At 36.7% G+C, this 22,063-nt stretch overlaps 1 protein-coding gene across 2 annotated transcripts in view; it reads right to left on the bottom strand.

The window, feature by feature from the left end:
- Positions 1–22,063, bottom strand: part of DHX57 (DExH-box helicase 57) — a 56,896-nt gene that overhangs the window by 32,323 nt on the left and 2,510 nt on the right. For both annotated transcript variants that reach the window (XR_004424805.1, XM_033124508.1), the window contains exons 2-10: positions 14,575–14,789; positions 12,800–12,958; positions 11,579–11,764; positions 10,423–11,261; positions 8,614–8,789; positions 7,029–7,150; positions 5,848–6,043; positions 4,738–4,862; positions 540–673 (exon numbers count right to left, since the gene is read on the bottom strand). Coding sequence is in view for 1 of the 2 variants with exons in the window: in XM_033124508.1 (XP_032980399.1) it covers positions 540–673; positions 4,738–4,862; positions 5,848–6,043; positions 7,029–7,150; positions 8,614–8,789; positions 10,423–11,261; positions 11,579–11,764; positions 12,800–12,958; positions 14,575–14,783 (2,146 nt within the window). In the remaining variant the exon portion in view is untranslated. The remainder of the gene's footprint in view (positions 1–539; positions 674–4,737; positions 4,863–5,847; positions 6,044–7,028; positions 7,151–8,613; positions 8,790–10,422; positions 11,262–11,578; positions 11,765–12,799; positions 12,959–14,574; positions 14,790–22,063) is intronic.

The raw sequence follows: 22,063 nt of genomic DNA, 5'->3' as shown, positions 1-22,063 counted from the left end.
GGCCTCATATTCGGGGAAACACGGTATTATACATCAGACAGTGCTTCGGAATTGTCCCTTGGCAATCAACTGCAGAAGGATACACCAAAGCCTGTGATAAATTAATCCTACAATGAGACTGAAAGTACCAAAAAAAAGACACAGGCTATCCAACTTCACTTTCTCCCAGAATGGACCAATATCCAGAAATTTAGCAGAATCCAGCAATGAATGAATATACTATACACAGATACAACTTCCTTCTTTATGACAAATTACTGTTATAAACTCACATTTTGATGTTAAACACAATGGAATGCTAGAAACCCTAATAACCTAGACTTTTCTAAACAGCACATATAAAATTAATATCTCCCAGCAAATGGATGTAATGTTACCTCTTTATTAGTTTTATTATATGGTTATAATTTTATTTGTTACAAACTAATCACTTTTTCTCTAGAAAGAAGAATATCTATGAATTCGTATCTCAATTTAACTTTAAAATAATTTCGTTTGCTTATTAGAACAATACATATTTAATGATGAATTTTAATCACCTGGTATAGTAATAACTGGGCAGGAACTGAAATATTCTGAAAAGAGCTCAGCGTTTAAAGTTGCACTCATCAGAATAACTTGAAGAGCTGGTCTCTGCAATACAATGTCCTTCAAAACCAGCAGCAAGAAGTCACTAGAGTAAATAAAAGAAACCCCTGAAGATCAAACAAATTCAATGAATGAAAACAAATAACTCTTGATATATTCTGAGGAAGGAATGTGTAAGACCTATGTGAAAACAATTATAACACTCATAGAAAGATTTGTCATGTTTCTACATGGGTAGACAATAATGAAAAGATATCTGGGTGGCCGGATGGTTCACCTAGTTAGATCGCAAGCTCTGAACAATAAGGTTGTTGGTTCGATTCCCACATGGGTCAGTGAGCTGCACCCTCCACAACTAGATTGAAGGAAAACGAATTGGAGCTGATGGGCCCTGGAGAAACACACTGTTCCGAATATTCACCAATAAAATAAACAAACAAAAACATCAATTTTCCCCAAATAAACTAAATTCAGTGTAGTATCTATCAAAATACAAAAAGGATTTATCATTGCATTTGACAAGTCTACTTCTTGATATCTATATGGACATAAAAAGGCTATACAAAGATTTCATTACGGCACTGTTTGTAGTAGTAGTAAACAATGGAAACTTATCTAAGTTGTCTATCAACCAAGAAATGGTTAATTATAATAATATCATCCACTCTGTGGAATAACTTGAGGCCGATAAAAGGAATAAGGTAGAGCTCTAGAAACTGACAAGAAAACATCTCTACGACAATGTTACTGTTAAAAAACAAAACACCCAAGTCGCAGAACGATATGTAGAGTAGCACTATTCTAACTGGTCTCCCTGCAACAGCCCTTGCCCCTTGAAATCTACTCTCAGGACAGTGGATGAGTAACTCTGTGCAAATGTAAATCTTATTGTGCCAGCCTTCTGTTCACAAACCTTCAATGACTTCTTATTGATGTCCTTACTAACAAGGTTCTATGTGACACGACCTGTACCCCGACCACTCATTTACTACTCCTCTCCCTCTTATTCACTTGGCTCTAGTCATACTGTCCTTCTTGCCATCCTTGAAGCATGGACCTCAGGTCCTTTGTGTTATTAATCTGTCTGGAATGGGCTTCTTCCAGACATTCACAGAGGTAGCTCCCTCATTTCTCCCGAGTTTTTACTCAAAAGACCTTTTGAGCCAGGCCTTTCCTAGCTGCCCTATTTAAATGTTCAAATGTTCCCCTCCCTTACTTTTTCATGTTACCCTTTCTCTTCTTAGCATTGAACATACTCCATATTTTACTTAGTTATCTTACTTATTGTTGGGTTCCCCCACTAGAATATAAGTTCTATGAAGACAGGGATTTTGGTTATTTTGTTCACTACTCCAGTATCTAGAACAATGTCTGGGACATAGTAGGTGCTCAATAATTATTTGTTGCCTTACTAAATGAATATATTAAAATCATTTGTGAAAGAAAAAAAGCTTAGGAAACAAAAGTACCTACTTCTAACAAAATAAACTTACATGTCAATGTATAGAAGGACGTACTCACCAATCTAATTACCATAGTTATCTCTGGGGATGGAACTAAGAAAGATTTGGGAGTGTTCAAGGGGACTTTCACTATATCTGTGTTGTTTCAGTTTTTAATGAGAGCATATTCTTGTACTATTTAGTTCTCCTTAATATTATGAGCTAACTTAATTACATTTACGATGATTTTGTTTCTTTTTAAGTAAAAGAAAAATAATGTAACAATTGGCAAACAGTTAGCCTATCGTACATTCATACTTCAAAATTTTCTTATGCAATTATTAATACTAATTTCAAATATAATACATGCTCTCATTTTAACTATTAGATCAAAAGCAGCATACAAAACTATATAATCCCAGTAGTGTTTGTGGAGATACACCTCTTTCTCTACCACATTTCTCCCTTAACACCCAACACACTCCCAAAAGAACAGACGAAAATTATAACATGCAGTTAGCAATTTTATAGGTAACAGAAATTCTTTTTCTTGACATTTCTTTGGTATTTTTTAAATGTTTTACAATAATCATATTGTTATCTCTATAATCAGGAAATTTACTGAAAAATTTAAACTAACACAACTGTAACTTTTCTATATTCAACCTTCAATTTTGGCTATATTTTTACTGATTTTGGTTCCTAGATTTTATTCCTAGTTTTTGCCTTTTTCAGTTTAAGCTAGCAAATATTTCCCCACTTTTTCTGGTAATTTGTATAATCCTTTCCCAAAGACTGGTATCGGTAATTGTTCGAATCTCCCTTCTCCAGGGAGTCATTTCTCTTTATTCAGATGTGAAAGTATACTGAAATTTTAACTGATGATATTCCATAGGTTATTAGGTTTTATAAAAATCTTTCTTTTTTTGAGAACACTACTGCAGCCAGGAACCAGATCCAATGCTATGCTCCAGTTTCTCTGAGTTTGTGGAAGTATAAATATTATGGAACCAAAAACTATTCATTATATTCAAAATTACACTGAATATAATTTCCCCTTAGATTTATTTTTAAATATTTAATATTTAATAATATTAATATTATTAGTCTGGTTGAATATTTTATGTTTTTCTCTTCCAAGTTGGTCAGTGACTCTGTTAAAAAATTTTCTTCTTTTAAATGTTCATTTGAACATTTGCTGCAAAATGACATTACTTACCTTTTTTTTTTGCCCCCATTTTCTGGAGTCTCTATAAAAAGATTATTTGCCCTTCACAGAGTCTTTGTATTTTGTGTATAATCATTTAAAATTATTGTCTTGTTCTAGAAATTATTTCTTTTTATTTTGATTTATTCTTTTTATATGAGTCTGCTTTTCTTTAGTTTTTAATTACTTCATATTTCCTATTTACTAGTATATTAGTGTATTTATTTTCTCTAATAAATAGTCTGCTGGTCATATTTTTTCCTGTTCAGTTCTTAAAAACTTTTTATCAGCAGTAACTGGGGCCTCTTTTCAGGTTTGTTTTTTCTTTTTCTTAGTTTTGCCTTTAACTATTTTCTGCTTCTGTGTCAGTCCACCAATTTTACTTAGACTTTCTTTTTCTGAATATATTTATAAGTGCAGAGTCCTTTTTGGGGAAGCCTCATAATTTTCATAGGATCATCTTTTTTTCACACTAGTTTTTTTTTTTTTTTGCTGCTCTAGAGCATGACCCACATGACAAACTATGATTAATGCCCTCTATGTACCCGGCCCTTCCTTTTAAAATATTAAGAATTTTGATTTTATACCTCCAACCTTTAATGCCTTCTAATTTCATTTAAATAAAATCCAAATGCTTTATTATCCATGGTATATATAAGGCCCTGGAATATCTGGCTCCTGTTTTTCCCACCTGACATTTCCCACCTGTCATTTACTACACACCAGCTATACTGGACTCCTTCCAGTTTCTGGACTCACGGAGCCCCTTCCCACTGCAGTCTTTGCCAATGCTGGCCTTGCCCCCATTTGTCACAAAGGCAACTTTACTTTAGGTTTTAATGTAAATGTCATTTTTATTGTAAGTATCATCTCTTCAGATATGATCTCTGACTATATTATGGGTCTGTTGTCTGAAACACAGCATGTTTACTCCTCCATACTAATCATTCCAATTTGTAATTACTTATTTGTTTGTTTACTTGTTCATCATTTTTTTTTCTAACCAGACCGTAAGAGATAAAGGAGAACCATATCTACTTGCTTACTATAGTATCCCCGGCAATTAATACATCACTTGGCACTTAATACAGGCTCAATAAATATATGAATGAATGTCAGGACTGAATGACTGACCCAAGGATCAAAGAAGGGAGTCCATACTGACCAATCTATCAGCTACAATATGCATTACTCTGTTATTCCTGCTAAGTACAGTGCCCAGTTCAGCATCCTGCCCAGGAGGGTGTGAAGCATCTCTTATGAGATGATGTCCATTTAACAGGATGACTCTTCTAGTGATGCACTTGTGCTCTTCCTAGCATTTTTAGTATTCCAGTCCCTGGAGACCAGGAAAGCAGTTCCTCTTCTCTAACTTAGGCCTTTTCTTGGCAAGTGAGTCTTACTAGTTCTAAGAAACTGGATTTGAAGCAGAATGAAATTCTTTCAGCCATGTCTTTATTTTATGTGTATGGGTAGTCATTTGGAAAATCTTTGTTTTACCTTTCTTCTGTCCGCTCATGAACTTCATCCACAATGATATGGGTGACCCCCTGGAGAGCTGTATCTCCTTCTAGCCTTCTCAGCAGTACTCCTGTGGTGCAGTACAACAGTCTGGTGGCTGAGGACTAACATGTAAAAGGGCATGAAAGCATTCATGACATTTTTGAAGAAAGGAAACACTTTCCTGGCAAAACCATTTTGATTGGATAGGGATAAAGAATATTGAAAACATCAGCAGTTCCATTTAATATGAAACCATACTAAACACAGTTTCTTGTTGGCAATAACAATAAAAGCTTTTCTACTTCACATTAAAATGTTATGACTCATAAAAAGCATTAAAAAATTATTATATGTGACAACATGGATAAACCTAGAGGGTATTATGCTAAGTGAAATCAGTCAGATTGAGAAAGACAAATACCATATGATCTCACTTATATGTGGAATCTAAAGAACAAAATAAACGAATAAACAAAACAGAAACAGACTCATAGATACAGAGAACAAACTGATGGTTGCCAGAGGGGTGTGGGGTTGGAGAGATGGGTGAAAAAGGTGAAGGGATTAAGAAATACAAATTGGTAGTTACAAAATAGTCATGGGATATAAAGTATAACATAGAGAATACAGTCAATAATGTTGCAACAACTATGCATAGTTGCAGGTGGGTACTAATCAGGGGGATCACTGCATAAATTATATAAATGTTTAACCACTATGCTGTACTCCTGAAACTAGTATAAAATAATACTGACTGTCAGATGCAATGAAAAAATAATTAAAAAATTATTATAAAACATAAAAACAACAGTGAGTAATAAAACCAATTTTGAATCTGTTCATTCCTTATTCAGTTAAATGGATTAAGTCCCAGGTTTAAGAGCAAAACAGCATTTACTAGGTCACTTTTGCCAATGAAGAATAAAAGGTCCTTATAGAGGAAATTAAGTGCACCCAAATAAGACTTCTTGTACCAAAATATTTCTCAAGAACTTCAGCTGTCCTGGAGTATATCCCAAATTGTCCATGAATCTTCAGACACCAAGGACTCTCCATACTTGAAAATTATAAACTTCTGTTACCAGGAAATAAGCAGAGCATACAAACCTTGACACTCTCTAACCGGATTTGGTATCCCACAGTCAGACCCACTCTTTCTGCTCTCTCTTTAGCAACACGTTCAGCGACAGAGATTGCCGAGATTCGTCGGGGTTGGGTACAAATGATGTTAGCCACCTTCTCTGGTGGTCCATTCAGAGATTCATCCAGAATAAACTGTGGAATCTGCGTGGTTTTCCCACAGCTGTATGTCAAAACAAACAAGTTTTAAAATGAGAGTTTTCAAGTGTTAGTTTACTAAAAAAGCAATCACACGCAAGCAATGAGGAAAGTGAAAAAGCTAATTAGAATAATGGTTGTTCCGCTTCATCTGTCTTCTAAACCTATTGACTTATTACCTACAGCTGGTAACTCCTAGGAATTTGCACTCAGATTAACAGGGTAACGAATAACAGTTTAGTATCATTTATTTGTAAAATTGGGATTATTGAATAGACAGTAGATTAAGGTCTGTAAATGCCTCTAGGAATGTAAATTCTACACATGAATCCTAAAGAAATAGGAATATTCTCTTACGAATATTAAAATACTTTATATTTTTCCCTTTGATGTATATTGATTTGGCTATCAGTGGACTGAAATTAAAAAGATAAGAAACTAAAAGATACAAAGTTACTACTATTTCAGTGAGTTTGGACATAAATGTAATTATTAAATTGAAAACCCTTGAACAGATAACTAAATTATGCCTGCAACTTGTCCCTGCTAAATAGATTTGGATAATATAAGGAGAGTGTGAAACAGGAAAAATTATGTGCCCTAAGTTGTTCTTAAAAGCACAAATAAAAGTGCTAAAGAAATCAGAATAAATTTATAAGATAAAAAGTTTTCAAGCTGAATGTTCTGGAACTATCCTTTACATTTTAAAATGAGCCTTGTTAAAAGCCTTCAGCTAAACCTTTTGCCTTAAAATTATCTCAAGGCAGTACAATGTCTATAAATTCCTAATGTATTTCCGAGTTTTATTTTCGCTTTTCATAATTTGGCTCTATTGGCTATGGATGCTGCAGTGTTAGCTCCTGTGAGATATTATTTAATATTTGACAGTAAAAGCACCAATAACAAAAGCACCAACTACTGGCTTTTTAAAAGTAGAACTGGCCCTGATAACCAGGGCACATGCCACATTTATAGATGAAAGCTGCATTATGAATAAATTGCATTCTTACCCAGTCATACCACTTATAACAAGTACTTGGTGCTTGCTCAACAATTTAAGAATGGTTTCCCTTTCTCCCCAAGCAGGGAGTGATTGTCTTTCTTGCAGAATTGACTGGAACTGTCTGGAAGCCTAATAAATAAAAGATAAGGCATCAGTTGGGTTACTTTGAATCACCTCACAGAGCTCTGAATGTGGAATCCCATAGCTACACCCATCCTTTTTGCTCCTTCTTTAACAATTTGTTCAGACAGAAATTACAGATTTGTTGGGGTTAGATGCTAATGACTTTAGTTACAAGGCTGTTCGGAGAATTAGCCAGAATAAGCTGTGGAATCTGTGTGGTTTTCCTATATCAAAATAGACTGAAAGATCTTATAAGAGAAATAAATCCCTCTTGCTTGGCACCTATCCAGCTCTTCCCAGCAAGAGTCTTTACACCAGCATTGCCCAATAGAACTTTTTATGTCAATGACCTGTTCTATATTTGCGTTGTCCAATACAGCAATTTCTGGCTACATGAGGCTGGCTACCGAACACTTTGCTGTGGCCAGTGCTCCAGAGGAACTGATTTTAAAATTTTATTTAATTTTCATTAATTTAAATAGCCACACATGACTAGGGGCTACAATATTGGATAGCATAGCTCTACACAATATCAGATTTTCCCCAAAATCAGTAATAGTAAGAGCATGGACTGAAGGGTTCTTTTCGGCCGATCATCACATCTTTGTAACTCAGCCTGATATCTAAGGGCCAACACTATAAACACTGTACTGAATATTAAAACCATGGGTGTATTTTTGACTAGTGTAAGAAATTTATATTAACACATCATTTTCTGCATGTAGTTTTATCATATCATTTATTACCTCTAAGCACACTGACCAAACTGATCGTGTAATTTTTTTGTTTCTACCATCTCATTATTTATGCCATGATTTTTCTAATCATTTTGACATTCTGTAGTACTGCACTATATATGTGATAGTTTTACCCTGTGTCAAATATTAGGACTATAGGACTTTAGAACTGGAAGGGCCTTGAGACAGCATCTCTATTCCAATCCCCAAACTGGTTAAGCAACTTGCCTTTGTCCACAGCTGGCTCTGCCCTAACAGCTCACTTACGGATTCTTTTAAAATAATGTTCATGTAAATTGGGTAAAAACAACAGAGCTTTAGAAACAGAGAATTAGCTTGAACTTCTATGTTGCCACTCACTAGCTATGTGACCTTGGGCAAGTTAACTACCCTGTGACCTTTGAAATAGTTAAGAGTCCCTCCTTCTCCTTTTCTACCCTGATTTCTCTAAAGCAAATCACAGCATTAATTTTCCTTTCACTTATCAGATTATCTATCATAGTATCAAAGCCACATGATTCTAAGAATATTTGCTATATATGTTTCATTTTTACCAGCCATTGGATTTTCCAAATCTATCTAGAACATGTACCCAAGTTTGATGTGACATGCAGACCACTAAGTAAAAGAGAACCAAACGTACACTAGGTAGGTCAGCCAGTTTCCCAATTCCTAATCCCTTCATCCAGACATCAGGGAGGCAATGCTAGCCATTCTCTCAGAATACCCTACCTGTTTTATTCGGAACTGCTTGCAGATTTTAGCATTTTCAGCATGCACTGATTTTGCCTGCCAGTCATATCTTTTGGAAATCTTTTTCTTAAGGTTCACATAGCTTTCATTCTCCACTACAACTGGTGCAGGACCTTCATCCTCATCTGTCTCCTCAGGTTCTGATTCTTTTTCAACTTGAAGGGGATAAAAGGAAACATTTTCGATATGGAACCCTTTCTTTAGCAAAGGGGAAGAATTACTATCTAACAAAGTAAAAACAACAAAATCATAAAATGGAGAAAAAGTTAAAGCTTGAATAAAGCAGGTTCATTCATTTCAATACTACTACTTCTATTGCTAAAGAACTTAAAGTGCATCTTCAAACAAGCTTAATCAAGTATAAGTGCCTATTAATTTGACTGTTAAATCAAATTAAAAACAAAGAGAAAATCATGGCACATCTTGTTAATCCAGTAGACTCTTAACTTTCAAGGAATTAACTGAAAGTTTCAACTAGTTGCAAGTGTACCTAAAATTCCATGACACAAAACAACTCGTGTTTATCACATGATGAAGCAATAAACAAAATATGGTATGTCCATAAAGTGGAATATTATTCAGTAATAAAAAGGAATGAAGTACTGTTACATGCTACAACATGAATGAAGCTTGAAAACATTATGCTAAGTGAAGAAGCCAATAAAAAAACCCCACGTATTGCATGAATCCATTACTATGAAACGTGCAGAACAGGCAAATCCATAGAGACAGAATACAGATTCGTGGTCATTGGGGGTTAAGAGAAGGGAGAAATAAGGAGTGACTGCTAATAGGTATGGGGGTTCTTTTTGGGGTGATGAAAATGTTCTGGAATTAGACAATGGTCATGGATGCACAACTCTGAATACACTAAAAACCACTGAATTGTATATTTTAAAAGGGTGAATTTTACGGTTATGAAAATTATATCTTAACAAGAGCTTTTTTTAAAAAAAAAGTCCACAACCCACAATTTGTCATTTCTTGAGGAATACGTTTGATTCCCAATACTAGAAGCTGATATTTGGGAGCAAGTCGTCAAGTGGTAAATGAGTGAACCAGACATTTGTCCATCATCCACATTTCAGTGTAGTTTCATTGTTCTCTACTTACTGACATTTGCCTAGGAACTCTTGTGAAACAATAAAAACTTATTTCTCTGAAAGGAAGATAGCACCAAATAAGAGAGAATTCTTTGATGGACTTTGAAAAGGGGATTTACTTGTGGTGTAATAATCAATTGTACAGCAAACCTGGATCTGGATAGAGCCAGAACCCTGCACAAACATTTCTTTATTTGAAGATTTAGGGATTCATAAAGATAGCCCTACTCTAATGAATTTTGGGGGTCTATTGTACTAAAAGCAGGCTGGTCTGGATAGTGGCATAGAAAGAGAAGTTATCTCTAAACTCTCATTTGAAAGTAATCCCATCTCAAGTATCAGAAATAAACATGTAAAACCAAATGAATTCAATGAAACTGATTTTCTGGGAAGATGCTCCTAAGTTTCTTCCAACCCTCAACTGCTAGAATAAACTTACACATCACCACAAACTTTCAATTCAGGGAACCTAATCACAGTGACCATCATTGGGCCTTACCATTAAAGTCAGGCCATAGTTCAAGGGATTCTCTTTCTTTTCGCCCATGGATTGAGGAAAATGACTTGCCTAAGATCAATGGGAGATCCTAGACCAGCCCTCAGAACTTCAGATTTCTTTAATCCATCATTTTGAATAACTGCCCCCCCCCCAACAATGCCTTTCATGTGATCGTGCCTTACATACCATCTTGAAGTTGACTGGAAACAAAAGAATTATTTGGAATCACTGGTTTACGACAGACAGGATTATTTATTCTGGTCCCAGAGGATACTGGCAGAAAGTTCACTGGAGGGATACTGTACTTGTGATGGGTATTTGTTAATAACTTGACTATTTCTGATTCTTCCGCTAAAAGGGTTATCAAAGAATATACAACAGGTTCTGAAGTTTCTGCAAATGTCAAGGCCTTGCCATAAAGGAACTCAGAAATATGTAAACGACAAGCCAGAGGTAGATTCTCATTGGTGGAATAAAATGCCACAAGGGGAGCTTGGTAGGGGTACTTGTGGCCTTTAGGAAATCGAATTTCAAGTTCATATAAAAAAGATGCATCTTCATTAGCATTAAGATGAGAATCATCCACACTTCTTTCTATTCTTCCAACAATTTGATTTGGGGGCACTTCATGTTTGAATTTGCATTTTGATCCAAATTTACAATTTCCTTTGAGGTAAAATCTGCAGATTTCATGTGAAATCTCCTGTATATTTTTGGTACTTTCCTTTCGCTTGGATCTGCAGAATTTATTTGTCAAGTACTCCAGTTCTAATCCAATGGTCCAGACTTTGTTCTGAATTCTTTCTATGAATTTTTCTCCACAGATTGACTTGAGGGCAAATGCCTCTTCCTGTCGCTGTTCCACACACTCATCCACACTTATATGGGCAACTGCCTCAGAGATCTTCATCCTCTCTCCAAATGTCTCTGAAAAACACTGGGTAAGCAGATGTTCTAGTGATGCCCCCACATCTCCACCACAAATCCTCAGGGATGCTTGACAGTGTTCAGTGCTGAAACCATACCTGCCAGGTGCGAAACATGACAAAAGAAATTGAGTAATATCAAATCAAAGAAGTGAAATTCATTTAAATACATTTATGTGAACTTATAACTATATATAAGCAGGGTTTGTGTTTTGAAAAAGCATCCCTGATAATACTAATTCCTCCTTAATCCCCCATTAAAAGAATCCCCCATTGAAAGAGAGAATATTAGGCATATCAGGCACTGCTAGAACCCATACAATAGGAAAGTACTCAAGGTGGGGTAACTGGATTTACCATATGCCTTCAGTTTCCTTGAATTTTCCCCTACTCCCAAAGATGTTGAAAGCAATCACCTAGAAAGTTTTTGCACTGCTAATGTTGAGACTGTCAATTCTGGATTATAAGGTTCCTCCAGGCCTGAGCCGGCATATTCCAAAGGATCCAAGTCAGGAACAAGGGCAGCTTCTCGTCCAGCTGACCAGTACTGAGCATCATCACAATCAGGCTCGTCATCTTCCTCCTCCCCAGAAATGCTTCTTCTGGAAAAGGTAACATTTTCATGTATTAGATATTAATTTCTACTTAGTTCAAAGAAAAACTTAGCAAGAGTCTAAGAATTTAATTCAAAGAGTCAAAGGACACAGGATCCTGACCACTATTTAGTCACTGATTTAATCTTTTATTGACCTACGAGTATTAATTTGTACTTTGGCAATGAACATTTATCAGGTATTTATTGCATCCTAGGTACTATGTTAAAGTGTTTTATATGTACTGTTTCTTTTAAAAATCTTCCCAATAACCCAATCAGATACTACTAGAATCTCTGTTTTCCAGATTATCAACTAAGACTTAGAGAGGATTAGTAACTGCCAAAAGTTATGCAGTAAAGAGCAACTGGAGATTTTAACCAAGGCAGTCTGACGCCAGAGTCTGTCTTCTTAACCACAGAAGTCTGGGCTATCCTCGTTCTCTCTTCTCATTCATAAAAACCATTCCTAATTTTTTGCTTTGCTGCATAACCACTTTTCTTAAACCTAAGACAGATAAGAGACTTGTAGGTAGGATGGAAACTGAGCTGCTCATGACTGACCACTCATTAATTCTGGCAAATGGAAAGAATTAATGTCTCCAACTGAAGTCACAAAGCAAAACAGCCAAAAGAGTAAAAGTTGTTTCTCTTAGGCAGATAGTCATGAGTAGTGTAATCTTAAGACTTCATCTGACCAACTCAATATTTGCTCCCACACAATACTTCTAACTCGTTCACTAAAGGTTCTATTTGGAAGGTTGTCAATAAAGCAACGACTAAATCCATATTAGCACCATCCTAGAAAAAAGATAAAGCTGAAAAGGCAATCTGTACTATTGCTCATGGGTATGGCAAAACAAACTCATTCTAAAAGTGCTGCTAAATAATTATTCTTATATTTCTCTTGTCTCACTTCCAACTAATTATATAGCCACAACAGGATCAGTATTGATACAGAATTCCAGACACACAGGACCATCACCGTATGTGACGATGCCAATACATCTTCCTTTATATAATTTACTCAAGTAAAGTAATTTACTCAGATCCAACATCTGCATCTTGTTCTTGCAGGTCTCGGAGAAGAGCTTTCACTTTCTCTTGATTCTCAGAAGTCATATGTAGAGTCTGGAGAGGCACTTTAGCTTCGGGCTTCCACTTGGGGCGTGCATCTCCTTTTCTTGTGCTACTGCTGCTAGGTCTGCAAAGGACACAAGAATTACACATTTACCTAAAATCAGAATTTTTACCTTCTCCTCAGAGTCTCAGAATATATACAATACGAACTAGATCGTCAAGTATCTTACAAAAGCTGACAATGAATGTGAAGAGGCTCTCTGCTTTCTATACTAGTACTTACCAGAATTTATTATATTGGAACTGCTGGAAAAAAAACTAATTGGTTTCTTAATTATTAAAACTGGCTTTACTAATTCAAGAACTCGCTGGAAAAGCAATTCTATCATGACTCCCTCTGCACTAGACGACTTTCAAAAGAAATATGATACAAAGAGAGTTTATTTTATTCTATTTTAGGTACACAATCTGAAAACAATCAAGAGTTCCATCTTACTTGTTAAAACTTAAAAGTTAATACTGGGCTCTATTTTTGAAATACTTATCTAAATTATCATTATTTCCTGGCTTACAAAAAATATATATACATGATCATTGTAGAAAAGTAAAGAACAAAAAAGAGAGGTCACCCTAATTCATATCACCTTTTTCATATACATTAAAAAAAAACAAAACTGTATGTGTAAGTGTGCATGTGCATAGCTTTAAAGAAATCTCTCCATCTCTGAAAATTCCTTTAGATAGCTTGCAGTACAGTTTGAGACAATTAGAATGTTATATTTATATACATAACACGTAGTAGTAAATCTTTGCTTTCATTAAATATTCATTAGAATTATCAGAATGTATTCATTATTTAAAAGGTGAGGCAGCCGGGTGGCTCAGTTGGTTAGAGTGCGAGCTCTGAACAGCAGGGTTGCCAGTTCAATTCCCACATGGGCCAGTGAGCCGCGCCCTCCACAACTAGATTGAAGACAAGCTGTCGCTGAGCTTCCGAAGGGGCAGCGGGATGGCTCAGTTGGTTAGAGCGTGAGGTCTCAACAACAAGGTTGCCGGTTCAATTCCCGCATGGGATGGTGGGGCTGTGCCCCTGGCAACTAAGATTGAAAATGGCGACTGGACTTGGAGCTGAGCTGCACCCTCCACAACTGGACTGAAAGACAATGACTTGGAGCTGATTGGCCCTGGAGAGGCACACAGTTTCCCAACATTCCCCAATAAAACTTATTAAAAAAAAAACCAAAAAAAAAACAAACGGTTGAATATGGGAGAAACCTAGATATCATGTCTGTCACTGGTCATCACATGAAGCACCAGTGAAGACTTGGTCGATCTGGTTGGAAAATAGATCATTTAATTCATCAACTAGAAAGACAGAGTATAGTTAGGTTACATTTTGGGACCTTCAAACTACAATACCTAATAAACACTTAACATTTTCATCACTTTCACAATTTCTAGTATTTACTTTTCTGCTGACATTGGTTATAACAGGATTACACTCAATTCATAGTGTCATGCGGAAGTTAAAGTTAACTTCAGATTTTGAACTTCCAAAAAGAAAAAGCTGTTATTTGCCATCATGCCTCTAGAAAATATTACAAAAAGGGGGACGGCAAGGTTTTAAAATAAGAGGAATAATTAACTTGGCATTTCTCCCCCTTTCTCTTAGCCATTTGTTGTCCCATAGATGAGGAATTAATACTGTGTCCATATTTGAACAATGAAAGAGCATAATACCTGGCTGGGTGCCTTGATTCACTGAAGATACAAAAGTCATCACCATCGTCCCAAATTCTACTTGAGGACTTTCTATTGCCACCACTGCCACCACCACCACTGCCACCCCCATGAGATTTGTGACTCCTGCCTCCTCTTCCTCCTCTAGAAGAAGACCCTTTTCCACCTCCTTTGCCGGGCCTGCCTTTTCTTCTTACTGAAGAACTCATTTTCACCTGCAAGACAAAAGAGTAATACAGACATCATAAAACCAGACCGATATAATAATCTTTTGTTTGTCAAAGTTATGGACATAGCCTATTTCAAAGAAATAAAGGAAAACACGTTTTAAAAGGGCAATTTAGGGAAAGCATCGACATGATGATTCGCAAAAGATTACCAAGCACATCCTCCTCAGGATGAATATTTAATGAGTTTCTCTGACACCAATTTCTTAGCCAGGGATGTGCATCAGGAACACATGGAGAAGTTTCAAGACACACATGCCTAGGCCTCCATTCTCATTTGGTTAGATCTAGTATAGGGTTTAAAGAAACCAATTTAGTAGAGATGTTTTCATGTATTTAATGTATGATTTGATAAACAGAATTTAAATTCACACACACACTTTCAGGAGCACAGCGCTAGCTCAGAGATTATGCCTGGGGAGAGTAAAAGTGTAGAGCTTTTGTATGTGATCCAAGTTAAGTTGTTATCAGCTTAAAATTAAATGTTATAACTATGGTGTTTTATGTAAGCCTCATGGAAACCACAAAGCAAAAATTTATAGTAGATACACAAAAGATGAAGAGGAAGAAATAAAAACAGATCACTGCAGAAAATCATCAAATCACAAAGGAAGGCAGCAAGACAGAAAGGAACAAAGAACCTATAAAACACCCGAAACAATTTAAAAAATGGCAACAGTAAGACCTACCTATCAATAAATTACTTTTAATGTAAATAGAATACATTCTCCAGTCAAAAGACACAAAGTGGCTGAAAGGATGAAAAAACAAGATCCAACTATATGCTGCCTACAACAGAATTGCCTCAGCTTTAAGGACACACAAAGACTAAAAGTGAAGGGACAGAAAAAGATATGCCATGTAAATGGAAACCAAAATAGAGCAGGGTTACCTATCCTAATATCAGACAAAATAGACTTGAAGTCAAAAAAGGTAACAAGAGACAAAGCATTTTACAATGATAAAGGGGTTAATTCATCAAGAGGATGTAACAATTGTAAATATTTATGCACCCAATATCGTAACACTTAAATATATAAACCAAAACAGAATTTATAGACCAAATATAAAATACATTAAAATGATAGAATATAGCCAAAACTAGATTCAAGATATTTTCTTAGATTTACATTTTTCTATAATAAGACAAAATAGTTTTAACTCTAGTAATAAGTTGCACCAAAAAGTATAAAATACCTAGGAATAAATTTAACCAAAGAGGTGAAAGACCTGTGTACTAAAAACTGTGACATTGATGAAAGAAACTGAAGGAGACACATATAAATGGAAAGATAGTGCATGCTCATGGACTGGAAGAATTAATACTGTTAACATGACCATACTGCCCAAAGCAATCTACAGATTTAATGTAATCCCAGTGGCATTTTCCACAAAAATAGAACAACCAATTTTCATGTTTGTATGAACATTTCCTAAAATTTGTATGAAACCACAAAAGACCTCAAATAGCCAAAGCAATCTTGAGAAAGAAGAACAGAGCTGGAGGAATCATGCTCCCTGATTCGCACTATATTACAAACAACCAAGATGGCGCAGTAGGTAAACGCTGTGCTTACCTTCTCTCACAACCACATCAACATTACAACTCATCTACAAAACAACCATTATTGAGAATCGCCTCAAATCAAGCTGAACTGAAGCCTTTCAACTAAGGGAGCACAGAAGAAGCCACCTCCACATTGGTAGGAAGGGCAGGGATGTGGAATGGGCTGGTCCCATACCCGCATGTGACCATTAAAGACCAGGAGGGATATTTCATCTGTAGAGGTCCCCCCCAGCCCCCAGAGGAGCAAGAGGTCCCAGCCCCACCCCAGCCCAGGGTTCCAGTGCTGGGGAGAGAAGTCCCCATAATATTTGCTTGTGAAAACCAGCAGAGACTGTGACTGAGTGAGACTGAAGCCACCTGCACTCCCAGGTGCTCCTCTTAAAAGGACCGCACGCAGCCTTACCCACCAACATGATCACTTGCTCTGAGTTCCAGTGCTGGGGCAGAGGCTGGAGAGGAGGCAGAGACATATGGTAGAGAACTGAGTTGTCTGGCTTGGGATAGAGGTTGGAGAGGCGGCTTTCTCCTGGATGGGGGAGCTGGTGGAGGTGGAGGCCACTGTTTCTTTGCTGAGCCTTCCCCCTTCCTGGCATGCGAACACAGTCAGCCACCATTTCTGAGGCTCCACAGTTCATTCACCATGGCCTGGTGATTCAAGACCCAGACCCATCCAACTTACGGGCAGAACAGCTGCTTCCAGTGGCTTTTTTGTGCAGACCACCTGCCTTGGCTCATGCTGCAGAATTTCCTAGGGTCTCTCAAAGGTTCTCGGAACTCAGACAAGCAGCATCTGGCTTGAGCGTGTCCTGTACCTCTGGCTGAGCAGCCCTAAGCCTGGCACTAGCAGCAGCTGGTCTTGGTTCACAGCTTGGCCTCTCAAGGTGCTTCTAAGCACAGCACGGGCAGCAGACATCTGCAGATTTCTTTGTGGCTCCTGCCAAGTGGCCCCGGGTGGGGCACGGGTTGTGCCTGAACTTGACCCAAAGCAGGTTCCCTCCAAGGTGGTCCTGGGGCTGGCGCCCCCAGTGGCCAGCTTCAAAACAAGAGGGAGGCACCCAGCTGCCTCCAAGTATGACACATTCAAGGAGCAGGCACCAAAATCCTGCTGAGGCAGATCCTACTTTGTAGGACCAGTCCCTGCACAACTCCTCCACTGTAGTCCAGGCCAATCCTCACAACCAGTGAGCCCAAGGGCCAGACCCTGCCACTGATGTGCAATTATCAACCAAGGCTCAACTATAAGAGGAGGGTACACACAACCCACACAAGGAACACACCTGGCGTGCACGACTCAGGTAACCAAAAAGACTGCGCCACTGAACCCCATAGCACACCTACTACATAAGGCCACTCTACACTCTACTAAGACCGGAAGACATAGCAGGCCTACCTAATACATAGAAACAAACACAGGGAGGCAGGCAAAAGGGGGAGACAAAGAAACATGTCCCAAATGAAAAAACAGAACAAAGCTCCAGAAAAAGAACTAACAAAATGGAAATAAGCAATCTATCAGATGCAGTTCCAAACATTGGTTATAAGACTGCTCAATGATCTCAGGGAGAACTTCAACAGAGAGGTAGGAAGCATAAAAATGGAGATGAGAACCATAAAAAAGAACCAATCAGAAACAAAGGATACAATAACAGAATTGAAGAATACACTATAGAGAATCAACAGTAGATTAGATGAAGCAGAGGATCCAACCAGCAATGTAGAAGGTAAGATAGCAGAAAACACCCAAGCAGAACAGCAAAAAGAAAAAAGAATCCAGAAAATTGAGGAGAGTTTAAGGGGCTTCTAGGACGATATCAAGCGTACCAACATTCACGTTATAGAGGTACCAAAAAGAGAAGAGAGAGAGCAAGGAATTGAAAACCTATTTGAAAAAATAATCACAGAAAACCTCCCGAACCTGGTGAAAGAAATAGACATACAACCCCAAGAAGCATAGACAATCCCAAACAAGATAAACCCAAGGAGGCCAATATCAAGACACATTATAGTTAAAATGCCAAAGGTTAAACACAAAGAGAGAATCTTAAAAGCAGCAACAGAAAAGCAGTTAGTTACCTACAAGGGAACCCCCATAAGACTGTCAGCTGATTTCTCAACAGAAACTTGGCAGGCAAGAAGGGAGTGGCAGGAAATATTCCAAGTGATGAAAAGCAATGACAGACAACCAATATTACACTACCCAGCAAAGCTATCATTTAGAATTGAAGGACAGATAAGGAGCTTCCCAGACAAGAAAAAGCTGAAGGAGTTCATCACCACCAAACCAGTTATTACAAGGAATCTTAGAGGGACTTCTTTAAGATGGGAGGGGAGTTAAGGATGGGAGAAAGAGGAAGTGATTAAGAAGTACAAATTGGTTGTTACACAGTACTCATGGGGATGTAGGGTAGAGCATAAGGAATATAGTCAACAATATTGTAATAACTAGGTATGGTGCCTAAATCTAGTACCTAGATAGACAGGTACTAGATCTATCAGGGTGATAGATGGGAATGGGGTTGGGAACAAGGTAAAAAAGGTGAAGGTGTTAAATACAAACTGGCAGTTAATACAGTGTGGGGAATATAGTCAACAATGTTGTAAAGATCATGTAAGGTACCAGATGGGCACTGGACTTAGCAGGGACACTTCATAGATTGTGTCCAATGCACTATACACCAGCAGCTGAAGTAGAATAATATTGAGTGTCAACTATAACAAAATATATAGGTATATAGTCATGGGATGTGGAGTACAACATAGGGAAGATAGTCAATGGTATTGTAACAGCTATATAAGATGTCAGAGGGGTAGTAGCTTGGGGGGTGGGTTCTCACTTTATGAGGGGTGTAAATGTCTAACTATTACATTGTTTTATACACCTGAAACTAATTTAAAAAACTATAGTACAAAGCTATAGTAATCAAAACACTATGGTATTGGTATAAAAACAGATACACAGATCAATGGAACAGAATAGAGAGCCCAGATATATATATCCACACATATATGATCAATTAAATTATGACAAAGGAGCCAATAATACACAACAGGAAAAGAACAATACATGGTGTTGGGAAAACTGGCCAGCCACATGCAAAAGAATGAAGCTAGACTACTGTCTTACATCATACACAAAAATTAACTCAAAACAGATAAAAGACTTAAATGTATGACCTGAAACCACAGAACACCTAGAAGAAAACACAGGTGATAAGCAACTTGATATAGTTCTTAGTGATGATTTTTTTTATCTGACTCCACATGCAAATGAAACAAAAGCAAAAATAAACAATTGGTACTACATTAAATTAAAAAGCTTTTGCGCAGCAAAGGAAATCATCAAAAAAATTAAAAGGCAACCTATTAAATGGAAGAAAATATTTGTAAATCATATATCTGATAAGGAGTTAATGTCCAAAATATATAAAGAAATCATACAACTCAACAGCAAAAAACAAACAAACCCAATCTGATTAAAAAATGGGCAGAAAGAAGACATACAGATGGTCAACAGGTACATGAAAAGATGCTCAACATGACTAATCATCAGGGAAATATAAATCAAAACCATAATGAGGTATCACCTCACAACTGTTAGAATGGTTATTATCAAAAAGACAAGAAATAACAAGTGTTGGTGAGGATGTGGAGAAAAGAGAATCCCTGTGCACTGTTGGTGGGAATGTAAATTGGTGCAGCCACTATGGAAAACAGTATGAAGGTTCCTCAAAAAATTAAAAATTGAACTACCATATGATCCAACAATTCCACTTCTGGATATTTGAAGAAAATGAAAACACTAATTTGAAAAGATATATACACTCCCATGTTCACTGTAGCATTACCTACAATAGCCAAGATATGGAAACAACCTAAATATCCATTAATAAATGAATGGATAAAGAAAATGTTGTATATATACACAACAGAATACTCAGCCATAAAACAGAATTAAATCTTGTCATTTGTGACAACATGGATGGACCTTGAGGGCATTGTGCTAAATAAGTCAGCTAAAGACAAATACCGTATGATTTCACTTATAAGTGGAATTAAAAAAAAGAAAAACCAAGCTTTTAGATACAAAAAACAGATTGGTGGTTGCCAGAGGGGGTTGGGGGGTGGGTGAAATAGATGAAGGGGCCAAAAGGTACAAACTTCCAGTTACAAAATGAGTTAAGTCATGGGGATGTAATATACAGCATGGTGACAATAGTTAACAATACTGTATTGCCTATATAAAAGGTGCTAAGAAAGTAAATCTTAAATATTCTCATCACAAGAAAAAAAATTTTGTAACTATGTAAGGTGAGAGATGTTAACTAGACTTACTGTGGTGATCATTTCACAATATATATAAATATTGAAACATTATGTTGTACACCTGAAACTAATACAATATTATATGTCAATTACACCTCAATTAAAAAAACATGATCCAACTATATGCTATCACTTTAAATTCAAAGATACAAATAAATGAAAAGTAAAAGGATAGAAAAAGATAAATTCTGCAAACAGCAACCACGAGAAAGCTAGAGGGGTTATGCTAATGTCAGACAAAACAGACTTTAAAGCAAATCATGTCACTAGAGATAAAGAAGGAAGATATAACAATTATAAGCATACACACACCTAAAAACAGAGCATCAAAATACATGAAGCAGTAACTGACAGAAATGAAGGGAGAAATAAACAATCCAATAATAACAGTATGGGACTTCAATACTCTACTTTCAAGAATAATAAAGCAACAACTAGATGGAAGATCAACAACGAACAGAAGACTTGAAACACAGTATAAATCAACTAGACCTAAGAGATAGCTTTAGAACATTCTACCCAATAACAAACATTTTTCTCATGTGCAGAAGAAAAAATTTCCAGTATAGACCATGTTAGGCTATAAAATAAACCTCAAAAACCTAAAAGAGAAATAATACAAAGTATGTTTAGCAACCACAGTGGAATAAAATTAGAAATCAAAAGCAGGAAAAAAATTGGGAAACTCACAAATACGTGGTAATTAAAATAGGTCTCTTGGTATTCCTTTTTCAAAATCCTTCATAATTATACATATTTACTGATTGTCTATTTTATGTTTATTTCCCTTCTTTTCCTCCTCTCAGAGAACTTTGAAGACAAGGATTATGTCTATTTTTGATGAACACTGTACCTCTAACACAGTGCCTGGCATACAATAGGAATTCAATATGTTCTTGTGGACTGAATGCCTGAAGGTTGCATAAATGACTGATATGAGAATAGAGATTTGTTTGTTTATTTATTTGTTCCACAAATATTTGTTGAGCACTTATTATGTGCCCAGTCCTAGGGATATAACAGCAAAGACAAAATTCCTGCCTCATGAAGCTTACCTTCTAGAGGATAAGACATACAATAAACAAATAAGTAGATATATAACATCAGTTAAGTGCTATGAAGAAAAAGAAAAACCCCAAGGCTGTTATTTAAGGTGGAATGGTCAGGTAAGACTTCTCTGAGATCATTTTGAGCAGACACCTGAACACACTGAGAGAATGAGCCATGAAATATTTGTGAGGGCAAGAAGGGAGTACAACGCACACCAGCTGAGAATGAGAGATACTAGGGAGGGACAGGGGGAGACACTTCTACCCACAGAAATAAAAACTCTCAAGCAATGTAAGGAGAGGCTGCTTTCCCCTCCCTTGGG

The sequence above is a fragment of the Rhinolophus ferrumequinum genome, chromosome 13 (genome assembly GCF_004115265.2).
Source record: "Rhinolophus ferrumequinum isolate MPI-CBG mRhiFer1 chromosome 13, mRhiFer1_v1.p, whole genome shotgun sequence".
Classification (NCBI taxonomy): domain Eukaryota; kingdom Metazoa; phylum Chordata; class Mammalia; order Chiroptera; family Rhinolophidae; genus Rhinolophus; species Rhinolophus ferrumequinum.
The sequence above is the reverse complement of the archived record's forward strand: the minus strand, read 5'-3'. Positions and strand labels throughout refer to the sequence as shown.